The sequence below is a fragment of the Oratosquilla oratoria genome, chromosome 41, assembly GCF_046742065.1.
Source record: "Oratosquilla oratoria isolate Oo_2021 chromosome 41, ASM4674206v1, whole genome shotgun sequence".
Lineage (NCBI taxonomy): Eukaryota > Metazoa > Arthropoda > Malacostraca > Stomatopoda > Squillidae > Oratosquilla > Oratosquilla oratoria.
The window spans coordinates 10,867,300-10,878,953 of record NC_134817.1 but is presented as its reverse complement, the minus strand read 5'-3'; the positions used below and the strand labels follow the sequence as shown (position 1 = coordinate 10,878,953).

Below are 11,654 nucleotides of genomic sequence, written 5' to 3'. Positions count from 1 at the left end.
TAGACGTGGGGAACCTGGACCCAAGGGCGAGGTTGTGGCGACCAGCCAAATTTGTGTGTAATTTTTCCCTCTCATTTCCGCCTGTTGGCGCCCGTACTTTTAGCCTGAGCAGTATCTAAGTGCGATCCGCAAGAGTCCTGGTGGCCCTCGACCTGTAGCTGAGGTGGTGACCCAATCGGGACAAGTGGCCAAAATGACCCTCAAAATTACCCACGGATTTGGACAAAAACCGTCATGTCTCCTGAGCAGTATCTAAGTGCGATCCGCAAGAGCCCTGGTGGCCCTCGACCTTTAGCTGAGGTGGTGACCCAATCGGGACAAGTGGCCAAAATGACCCTCAAAATTACCAAAGGGGTTAACCCACGGATTTGGACAAAAACCGTCATGTCTCCGATTTGGCCCAAACTTACTCCAGAGGGAGAGAGTCGTCCACAGGGCAAAGCGAGGTAGACAAGAGGAACCTGGACCCAAGGGCGAGGTTGTGGCGACCAGCCAAATTTGTTTGTAATTTTCCCCTCTCATTTTCGCCTGTTGGCACATAAACAGGATCACCACAGATCTAGTCTTACTCTAGGCTAAAAGAGATGGTAAATTACAGTCAATAATAACAACAGTTTTGCTCTTCTTAGTATTCGACCATTTTTAGACAACATGAGTTTTTTTTTTTTTTTTTTTGGGGGGGGGGCAACACAGTGGCCGGATCCCAAAGGGGTCCTGTGGCTCTTGCAAGAGAGATCAAAGACAATGGATTGATGGGCTGCCCCCTTGTTGGGTGACCATATTTATGGGTCAAACCATTGTTGTTGTTGTTTGGATTATATTCCTCTTCATCAAAAATGTTACTAATTTATTCTAGCATTATTTACCGCTACCGTGACAGTGGCCATTGTGATTTTTCCTTAGCCCTGTTGTCATTACCTTTGTTGATACCGATGAGATTATCGTTACCACTCACTGGGGGCAGGCGTTCTTACCGTTACCATAACAGATACAGTTTACATTATTGTTATTATTGTTCCTGTGAGATGGGTTGGGGTGGGGGGGGCGTTTTTCATGGCAAATTTTCTATCATCGTTAGTGATATCGTTAGCATCATCATTAATCTTACCTTAATATTTGGGTGTTTGTGGTACTGTATTACAGTTATCGTTACCGTTACCTTGGTATTTGTGGTATTACCGTTAGCATCACGGTACTATTACCTTAGTATTTGGGTGCTTGTATTACAGTTATCGTTACCTTAGTATTTTGGTGTTTGTGGTATTACTGCTAACATTACGTTACTATTATCTTAGTATTTGTATTACCGTTATCATTACTGTTACCTTAGTATTTTGGTGTTTGTGGTATTACCGTTAGCATTATGGTACAATTTCCTTGTCTTTTCTGCATTATATATATACTAAGTCGTTTCGTTTTGAAGGGTCAGGATGGCGTGATGGTACGGTCTTCATCTTGTAAGACGCAAGCCGCTCAGGTGAGGGTTCGAATCCCAGCAGACGAGTTTATTTCCATATACATATATTTATTCTTACGTTTCCATCACCCCTTGAGCCTCTGAGAGGATATAAATCAAACTTTCATCCTGGAAGACAGTTATGTTTTATTCAAACAAGTATAAAGCAAGTGAAAGAGCAAATGATAAAGCATGACGATATATTAAAGGTGTACAATATATGATAGATCTATGTACAGAGATGGTAAGGAGAGCTGGTGTGGTTACAACGCGGCCTTTAGGCCTTTGGGTGTGCTTATTTGCCCTCCACATCGATCCCAATGTCCCGCTGCAGGTCACTTCTATCTCGAAAAGGGGGGGAAAAAATCCCCTTATTTTATATATATACTGTACACATCTCCGATCTTCGTTCCTCTTCATCTTTTTTTATTTCTCACTTTTTTTTTTTTGCTTTTCCATCCACAGCCTTGTTTCGCCCCTTACCCAACCCCCTCGAAAGGCCTCAACCGCATCTGCCAGCACCGCCGGTTAAATAACAGCACAGTGAGAACACCGTTCTCTCTCCCCCCCCCCTCCCAATTCGACCAAGTCTCAGAGTTTCGTTGTCTGGTGCCGGCGGGCTAGCAGGCAGGTCCTCTTCCTCTCTCTCTCGAACAGGTTCACCATCTCTCTAAAACCAAGTGACCCAGCTGGCAGGCGAGGGTTGCCGAGTCCCCCTCCCCCACCAGGACGCACCAGCTGTGACTCCGGTTCGACCCCTGTCGCCGGTTCTTCTCCCGAGACGCTTCATTGGAGGGTGACGTTGGAGGACGAGGATGAATAAAGGGACGGCAGGGGGGCGGGGGAGGAGTACGGGTTAAAGGGATAGTTTGGGGAGGATGGATTAAAGGGATGGGAGAGGATTGTCACCATGAAACAAGGGGGCGACGAGGGCACATCATCAAAGACGGTTGTTATAATAATGATAATTATAACAATAATAATACGAATCAAAAATCGACTCGAAAATGGGGCCACTGATTTTGGGGGCGAGGGAGTGTGGATCAGGGAGGGGGACACTCATCTCCGGAGAGGTCCCGGGATTGGAACCCAATGGTCCACGTTCCTCAGGAGGGCATAATAAGGACAAGCACACACCAGGAGGAAGAGGCGGGGGGAGGGGGGAGGGGAGGAAGAGGGTGGAGGTGGGGGGTAGGGGGGGTTGGAGATATATGTATATATATATTTATATATATAATATATATATATATAGAGGAGTAGCATCTGGGTATTGAAGTGTGTCATTTACACAAGTTTTTAATTCATTACACCGGAGACCTCATGGTCCTTGCCGGAGTCCTGAGGTCAAAACAAAAAACAAAAATATCAAAGAAAAAAAAAACGAGTGTCCTCAACGACCCCATTGAACAATAATACTGAGATCATGGTTGGCAACAATATGTACAGCTACCAGTGATATACAAATGCATACAAAAAATAGTTTGCATATTTGTATAGCTTCCATCATACACCCTCTCTCTCTCTCTCTTTTTCTCTTTATTTATTTATTATACAAGCTTTGGCATTACACTTGTTCTGGCCTGATGCACCTGAACCCTTCGCCTGGGCATTATATATATTTTTTTTTTTCCATTTTTCAGTTTCTAAAAACACCGCCTTGGTTAAAAACAAGCCGATAATACACACTATCCGGCTCTGGCTTCCGGGAGGGGGGGAGGGGGGAGGGGCTGCTGCCACCGGAAGACCCCCCGCCACGCTTCATTCTCGGAAGATCGTGAGATTCCCGTGAGACGCTTATCGTGACCTTGGGGTGGAGGGGCGGGGTCACCCACCAGGGTTGAGTACTTCACTTTGTCACGGGCACTGTGACCTTCGGGTGACCTCTGAGGCGTCTTCGATGACCTTGGACAAGTTCGAGATGATGACCTTCGGTAAGGTCCCTGTGACCTTTCGGGCAAGTCCAAGGTACCTTTTCCCCGGACAATGTGACCTGCAGGTATCGGAGGGCTTCTTCTTCCTCCTTCTTCGTGACCTTAGGTGACTAGGGTGACCTTGTCTCGCGTCTTCCGCTGTGCCGCTGACCTTAAAACCACCTAGTCTCTTCATAGATCCCTGGTGGTCCGTTGTCTGCTGCACTGCCAACGCCCTGACCTTAGAATGACCTTAAGAGAATACGATGACCTTGTCTCGCGTCTATGGCACCGACTCCAAGAGCATCCGGTCTCTTCAAGTGACCTTTTTTTAAGGGCTCCGTGACCTTGGAATGATGATAAGAATGATCTTCGTCTTCTTCCTGAAGTACACCTTGTATAGACATTCCCGGTTAAACACGTCTTCCGTTTGTATGTTTATTTATAAATATATATATTTATATAATTCCTCCACATGACGTGAGGCATTTTCCCCCTCAGCCTTGCCACAGAATTTTCTTTAAAAAAAATAATAAATGGTAAAACAATGAGTACAACACCCTCCATTCGCCGATAAAAAAAGACTTTAAAAGGCTTTCTACATCAACCTCAAGTATCCTTTCTTCTTCGACTTTTCGAAAACAAGAGACAATCCTTTCACTCGTTACAATATTTCGTAAAATAAAAAATTGTCACACGACATACGTCCACTTGCGACCTGGTTACAGTCCTCTTTAAAAAAAAAAAAAAATCAACAATCGCTCTCTTAAATTCTCGAAACCGCTTCCACTTCAAAGGCAGATCCTCGGAACGCAAGCATGTGTACCTCCCACTCGATCTCCGCCTTCAAGGTTGTCCTTCAGCGACGCCCACTACCTGAGCGGGCACAGAGACCTTCCTACCTCCTCCTCCTCCTCTTCTTCTTCTTCTTCTTCTTCCTTTGGAACCTCCATATCCAGCTGGTGTCGATGACGGAGGAACTGGAGAAGTGGGAGGAGGAGGAGGGTAGTCCACTTTCCACCCAGTGGAAGGGCGTGCGGGTGGACCCATTTTCGTATTCACAGGAGCGTCCACGTCACAAGAGGGATTACCACATGATTCACGTCACACTCCTGAAGTCTTCCACGTTCAAACGCTCCCCGCCGACGTGGCCGTGGACCCTTCCCCTGCGTGTTGTCGTCCTCCTCCTCCGGGCTGGTGCTTGGGGGCGTGTCTGTCGCAGATCCCCCCCGTCTTCCGACTACTGCGCTTGTTTGGTTCCTCCGACCCGAAGTATCCTTGCTTGTGAGCTCGGCCCTTGGACCGCTGTGTGGGTCGCCTACTGCCCTGACGCGCGGGACGGGAGTGAGACGGGGAAGTTGGGCACCCCACCAGGGGGCAGCGGCGGCGGCGGCGTGAAACGCGGGCTCCCCGCTTGGCTTTCCTTCTGATTGTCTTTCCTACACGAGGAACTGCCCAAGATCGTTTACTCCCTTCCCGTTCCCCTCCAATGAAGGAGGAGGAGGATGATGAAGGGTAAGCCCCAGGACACTCCCTAGGGGGGGGGGGAGTCGCCCCCTTCTACACACCAATCCCCAGTGGCCTTCGTGGGATGCGAAAAGTGAGCGACCCACAGGATGGAAAACTGAGTTCTTGAGGTTTTCGTTAAAGAGTGAATGATCGCAAAGAGGGAGAATTGGCCACACGGGGACAAGATCCTACTCGATACCCCCCTTACCCACCAACAGCGAGGAGGGGGGGGTGTCATATCCCCCCCCCCCACGTAAACACCTTTCCATTGGGGCACCCCCAGGCTCCTTAGCCCCTCCCCCCCATCTTACCTCTAACCCGAAGGATCATCCTGTGAAGATCCTCATGACATTGGCAGTGGCCAAAGACCGCCCGCGGTTCGATCGCCTCCCAGAGGCACTCCTCCTCCTCCTCCTCCTCCTCCTACTGCTTCTCCAACTCCACCCAGCGTGCAAGAGTATCACAGCGACGCACGGACCAACTGGTCCTTGCAATGGCACGCGAACCCACCCCTCCCTCCCTCCCCTCCCCTCCACAGCACTTCCGAGCTGACCACGAAGAAGAAGAAGAAGCCACCAAGCCGCATCGCGACGCGCCTTCCCGCGCCGCGCCACGCCACGCCACGCCGCAGAAACAACAGTAGCACCACCCCGAGTTCTCGTGTCCCGCCCGGGCCTCGCTTGTACAGGATAATGAGCAAATAGTCATGACAGCACGGGACCGTGGACACAAAGATACTAGCAGCTACATTCACGTCCTGTCATGTAAGGCTTGGGTAACAATGAACCACTAAAAACACACGACCATGAGCAAGGATCTACAGACTGAAATTTGTTTCTACTTCTAAACGACTTGTTATCCATCAATGCTGGAATGGAAAAGGCTTGCTTGCTATCCCTAGGGTGGATGAGTTCAGTGTGTGTGAATTGGGTGGAGGGGGAAGGTGTGGGAAGATGTGGAGGAGGAAGATTGAGAGAGAGAGAGGTTGTGGGGGTGTGTGGGGGGGAATTGTACAAGGATGACGTCATCTTTTGAGGACGAGGAAGGGAGTGGGAGGGGGGGTAAGGGGGGACTGGCTGCTCTTCTGGTCGTGAGCGACTGTCCAGTGGGGAACCCGCAGCCCGACGTAGTTCGTGGTTATGGTTTTGTGGTGATGGTATGTTGGTGGTAGTGGTGGTGGTGGTAGTGCTTGGCCCTACGGAGCGCTCGCCACTTCGTCAGGAGCCGTCCATCGGGTTGCCTCGTTTGTGCCCTACTGCCGCTGCTGGAATGAGGGCGCCCCACGGTTAACCCGTCCTCGCCAGGAATCCGGGGGATCGCGAGGAGGACCGTGGGGGGGCGTGCGAGACTCTGCCACGGCAGGAGGATATCCGTCTTCGTTCCGCGAGGGGCATCAAGGGCGGTGGAACCTGCGGGGAAGAGAGAGCCACGGGGTCAACCAAGGAGGTAAGAGACACGTGGGAGGCCAGCGACCATAGCCAAACCGTCCGCATAAAAAAAAAAAAAAAAAAAAAAAAAAAAAGATAAAAAAACAAAAAAATAATAATAATAATAATAATAATAATAATAATAATAATACATAAAAATGAAATTAAAATTAATTAATTAATAAATAACTATTGCATATATACAAAAAAATCGATGGCAGAATCTTCAAATGAACGTATTCATTCATATCCCAAGTGTGGTTATCCACTTCTCGAATGCGGTCACCCGCTTCCCGAGTGCGGTTACCCGTTCCCAGAGTGCGGTTACCCGTTCCCAGAGTGCGGTTACCCGCTCCCAGAGTGCGGTTACCCGCTTCCAGAGTGCGGTTACCCGCTTCCCGAGTGCGGTTACCCGCTTCCAGAGTGCGGTTACCCGCTTCCAGAGTGCGGTTACCCGCTTCCAGAGTGCGTTACCCGCTTCCCGAGTGCGGTTACCCGCGTCCAGAGTGCGGTTGCCCGCTTCCAGAGTGCGGTTGCCCGCTTCCAGAGTGCGGTTACCCGCTTCCAGAGTGCGGTTGCCCGCTTCCCGAGTGCGGTTACCCGCTTTCCGAGTGCGGTTACCCGCTTCCCGAGTGCGGTTGCCCGCTTCCAGAGTGCGGTTACCCGCTTCCAGAGTGCGGTTACCCGCTTTCCGAGTGCGGTTACCCGCTTCCAGAGTGCGGTTGCCCGCTGCCCTTACCGGGTGAGATGGCGAGAGTCCTCGTGCACCTCCATTTCCATGCTCTTGAAGTCGTTGAGCTCCTTCCGGATGGCGGCCTTGTCCCGCGGCGTGAGGCGCGTCCAGGGCTTGTCGGCGCGGCGGTCGTACTCGTGGGCTTGCGTCACTTCGATGTAATCGTTGAATCGGATGATCTGTGAGAAAAATAGATATATGAATAAATAAGTAAATAAATATATATATATGGCAGTGGTTGGCGCGGTCGTGTGAATCATGTAATGCTATGAAGGATGCCTTTTTCAGCAGTGGACTCAGGATGGCTGATTTGATATATATATATATATATATATATATATATATATATATATATATATATAGACATATACATACATATATATACATATATATATACATATACATACATATATATATATATATATATATACATATATATATATATATATATATAAGGCGTTGCGCAACTTGCGTGACCCACGTCAGGTCTTTGGCAGGATGAAGTGCCTAGGAAAGTTATCTAACAATAACCCCTAAAGCCTATCCTCCTGTATTTCATTTCTGTAGATGATTTTTATTTAGGTCAAGGCAGAAACGTGAACCTTCACTGCCGTGGCAGACATGTGGATTTTAATCTGGCTAACGCTAAGCCAGAGTGAGTGACACATCCCCCCCCCGCGGGCCAAAGGGGGTTAAGAATCCCGCCACATAATCACCTCCCACTCCCACCCCCGCCTCAAAATGGCTACGAGTCTACAAGGATGCCACAAGCGTGACTCAAACCAGACCTCTTCGTCTTCACCTTGGCACTCGGTGGCACTGGCACACGTGTCAGCTCGTTATTCATATCGACGATACTCTCACCATTCCCCCCCTCCTCCCCCCACCCCTCCCCCACATCGTTAGCAACCCCCACCCCCTCGCCACCCCACCTCCACCCCTGACTCTTTTCCACCAATGGCGAAGTTTGTTGTTCTGTTCTTTCAGGAGAGGTGATGTGCGGGCATTGTTTTTTTTCTGCACACGTTTGCTGCACTGTTACTTACACACACACACACACTCACACACACACACACACACACACACACACACACACCGCGACTTGGTGGCGCGGTTGGTAGAGTCCCCGACTGTCACTACGGCGGTCCGGGTTTGAATCCTGCCCAGGGCTGAAATAATTTCAGTATCGCTGCGCTTCGAATCGTCACTCCAACTCTTGTGGGCGGGGACTTGGGTGTGTGTGCGCGTGTAAGGTCCCAGCATTACCCATAGATCGGTCATACGAGCTCTGAGCTCTCTTCCAGGAGGGAAATAGCTGTCAATCACGGGTCCAGCATGTGATCCAAAGACCAAAGTGAACACACACACACACACACACAAAAACTAAAGTGAATAACTAAATAAATATGTAAATAAAAACAGTCCTACTCCATCCACCCACATCATCGTGACATCACTACGGGTTTCTCAGAATTCATAATTTGCATCCACACCATCTTCGTCCGCAGCGGACACTACCACCTGTACCACATCTGCACCACCTACACCATCTATAACCTGTCACCGTCACCAGCTGCCCCGCATAACACTATTACTTACAAGACCAAAAGCAGCAGCATGTTTCCATCTGTCCTGACCTCTCCTGCACCACCTGAGACGTCTACGAGCCACACTACCATCTGCCTCGAACCTCTCCTACCCAGAGCACCATCTGTCTCGACCCAATTCCAGCTGTCACCTCATTCCCATCTCCGTTTCCCCACCATCTGTAACTTCTCAGTCTTCACCATCTGGCCACACCAACTGATGTCCCACTGGAATTCGCAGCCCATCCATCTCGTGTGGATTACGTTCGCGCGCGCACACACACGTATATAACCTGCCCTTAACCAGAAAAAGATATATTAAGTACGTCACAGTGTCGAAGGTTGTAAACCCTTTACACGCCTCAACTTATGAGCTTTCGCAAGCTGAATAAAAACTTCTGGAGTTAACCTGAATAGTATATATTAAGTCTGACAAGCGGGATGAATTATCTTCCTTCCCCCGAGAAAAAATCGACAGGTCAGGTGCGGGGAGAGAGAGAGAGAGAGAGAGAGAGAGAGAGAGAGAGGGTGGGGGGGAGGGAAAGGCCGCCTCATGCTATTACTTCGAAGTCCCTTTTTGTTACCAATGTCCACGATCCCAAATAGCGTGATTTCCTTCACGTGCTTTCACGTTACCAAATCACGTGATGCTATTGGATCCCAAGCAAAGCCGTTTTTACTACATCACCTGCCAGTATACGATGCTGTACACGATACAGAACCACGTGAACTTTGTCACGTGGGACAACATCCCTATACCACGTAATACCACAACGTTCACGTGACGAAATGACGTGATTCGTTATTGGTGCAAGACAAGGCAGAGGACACTTTCAGCCATGACCTTCCGTTTCACGTTGTCCAATACACGTGACCTGACGTCAGTGCCCCCCCTTCACCCCCCCCCTTTGGACTAAGTGCCAAATTTTCATACGTATAAAGAAGAGTCTCTCTCTCTCTCTCTCTCTCTCTCTCTCTCTCTCTCTCTCTCTCTCTCTCTCTCTCAGATGTAACAATATGCAATTCACCCTGTGTCCGTGGAGGGGTGGAGGCGGGTATTGGGAGGATGGTATGGGGGAGGGAGTATGGGGGAAACGGCAGAGAGAGGGGGGGATGAATTTGAGAAGGGGAGAAGGAAGGGGGGTATTTGGGGATGGTATGTGGGAGAGAGGAGAGAGAGTAGGGGAGTAAAGGGGGGATGAGTTAGAGGAGGAAGGGGAGAAGGTAAGGGGCATTTGGGGGGATTATGGGGAGAAGGCAAGGGGCATTTGGGGGGATTGTATGTGGGAGAGAAGGGGAGTAAAGGAAGAACGGGAGGGGGGAGAAGAAATGGAGGGGGTGGACGGGGGGGCAGGAATGATACAGCGTGGGGGATGGGGATGATAAGGGAAGGGGAGGAAACGGGATGAAGTGAGGGGGGAGGTAAAATGTCCATATTTGGTAGTGGGGGGACACGAATAGTTGTATTGACGTACATAAGGGAGAGGAATAGAGAGAGTTGGAGCAGAAGGTAGGAGGAGGAGGAGAGAAGGGAGGAGGGGGGGAACTTGACGGTAAAGACAAGAACGAAAGGGGCCAAAACTGGGATGGGAGGGTTAGGGTGAGCGGCTAGGAAGGGGGGTGGGTAGGGGTCCGTGACGACAATAGGGAAATGGGCACCAAAGAAGTGGGAGGGGGGGGGGAAAGCGGGGAGGAGGAAAGACCTGGGGGGAGAGAAGGACAGGGGAAGGGGGAAGCGAGAACCATGAGGAGGGGAGAAGGGGGGGAGTGTGGGGGGTGTTTGTAGACATGTGTTGTGTAAACACGGAAGGGGAGTATGGTTGCTGGTGCTAAATACATACCACCACCACCACTGCCATCTACAGAATATATGCACCCTTGAATTCTCCTTCAAATCCCAGATGTACTCCGGATATTTTGTTCTCGTGAGCTCGGTTTTTAATTTTCTTGGGGGATTCCCCATATCTACAGGGTAATACACACACACACACACACACACACACATATATATATATATATGAACTTAAAGCTATCTTAGGCCTATATATTGCGCATCCAGGCTCCCATGTCCCCATTATTTACTATTTACCTGTTTGTTTATTATTTAACTATACCTATGCATTTATTTATTTATTATTATTTATGTTATTATAATTTCTAGTTATTTGTTTATTTATCATTATCATTTTTTGGGCATCCGACCTAGTTATGGACCAAATAGTCTTATGTCGGCATGCTCCTCCTTTGTAATCCTTTGTAATTTCAGAGCCTTTCCTCCTTCCGACCCCTAATTTCCTAGATTCTATGAGCTGGAGAAAGACCCTAGTACTAAAATGGTGCATCTCGTCACCTCTTAATCCTCATAGTTTCTGCATCTCGACAACCATTTCTGTGTATGTGTGTGTGTGTGTGTGTGTGTGTGTGTGTGTGTGTGTGCCCACGAGCGCAAACGTACTTTACGCATGAACAGTAAGGAACTTAACCCCAATCCAATCTCCGCATCTAATGATTACCTTCTTTGTCTAGGGTGCGTCTTCCTGCGTCCAAGTCTTTTATTGTAGCCCTTCCTCTTCCCCTCTCGCAGTCTCTGACCGACCAACCGTTCACCCCTTGGCGACAACCACTTTTAACACTTCTAGCTTCGGAGACCACCTCCAAATTTGAAATTTCAAATACAACGGTTCTAACGGTCCTAACCGTCGCCTACTGCTCGAGCAGTTTAAATCAGATTTCCGTTCCCCCCCCCTACCCTCTCCCCCGGGGCATAAATAGTTATGTAAACCGAGGAGAATACGTAAGAGGCAGGCATCCCCCCTCCCCCCCTGATCCCGACTTCGAGTTCTTGCGCCCCAAGATGAATGCCAAGTTCCTGATGTGGGTTTCTGAAAGAGGGGGAGGTGGTGACCGACAGGGTGATGCAGAGCCGGCAACACGGTGAGTGCCATTCAAATTAACTTGCGGGAGGAGAGATGGGAAGGTGAGGAAAAGGAGGAAGGAGAGAGGGAAGGGGCTGTAGTTTACCAGCGATTCTAT

At 49.3% G+C, this 11,654-nt stretch overlaps 1 protein-coding gene across 1 annotated transcript in view; it reads right to left on the bottom strand.

Moving 5' to 3' along the window:
* Window positions 1-1,578: 1,578 nt before the first annotated feature.
* The window catches only part of LOC143020959 (uncharacterized), a 168,363-nt gene continuing 158,287 nt past the window's right edge, over window positions 1,579-11,654 (bottom strand). Inside the window, exons 12-13 of the mRNA XM_076177995.1 lie at window positions 7,042-7,214; window positions 1,579-6,284 (exon numbers count right to left, since the gene is read on the bottom strand). Of these exons, the coding sequence (XP_076034110.1) occupies window positions 6,269-6,284; window positions 7,042-7,214 (189 nt within the window). The 3' untranslated portion in view covers window positions 1,579-6,268. The remainder of the gene's footprint in view (window positions 6,285-7,041; window positions 7,215-11,654) is intronic.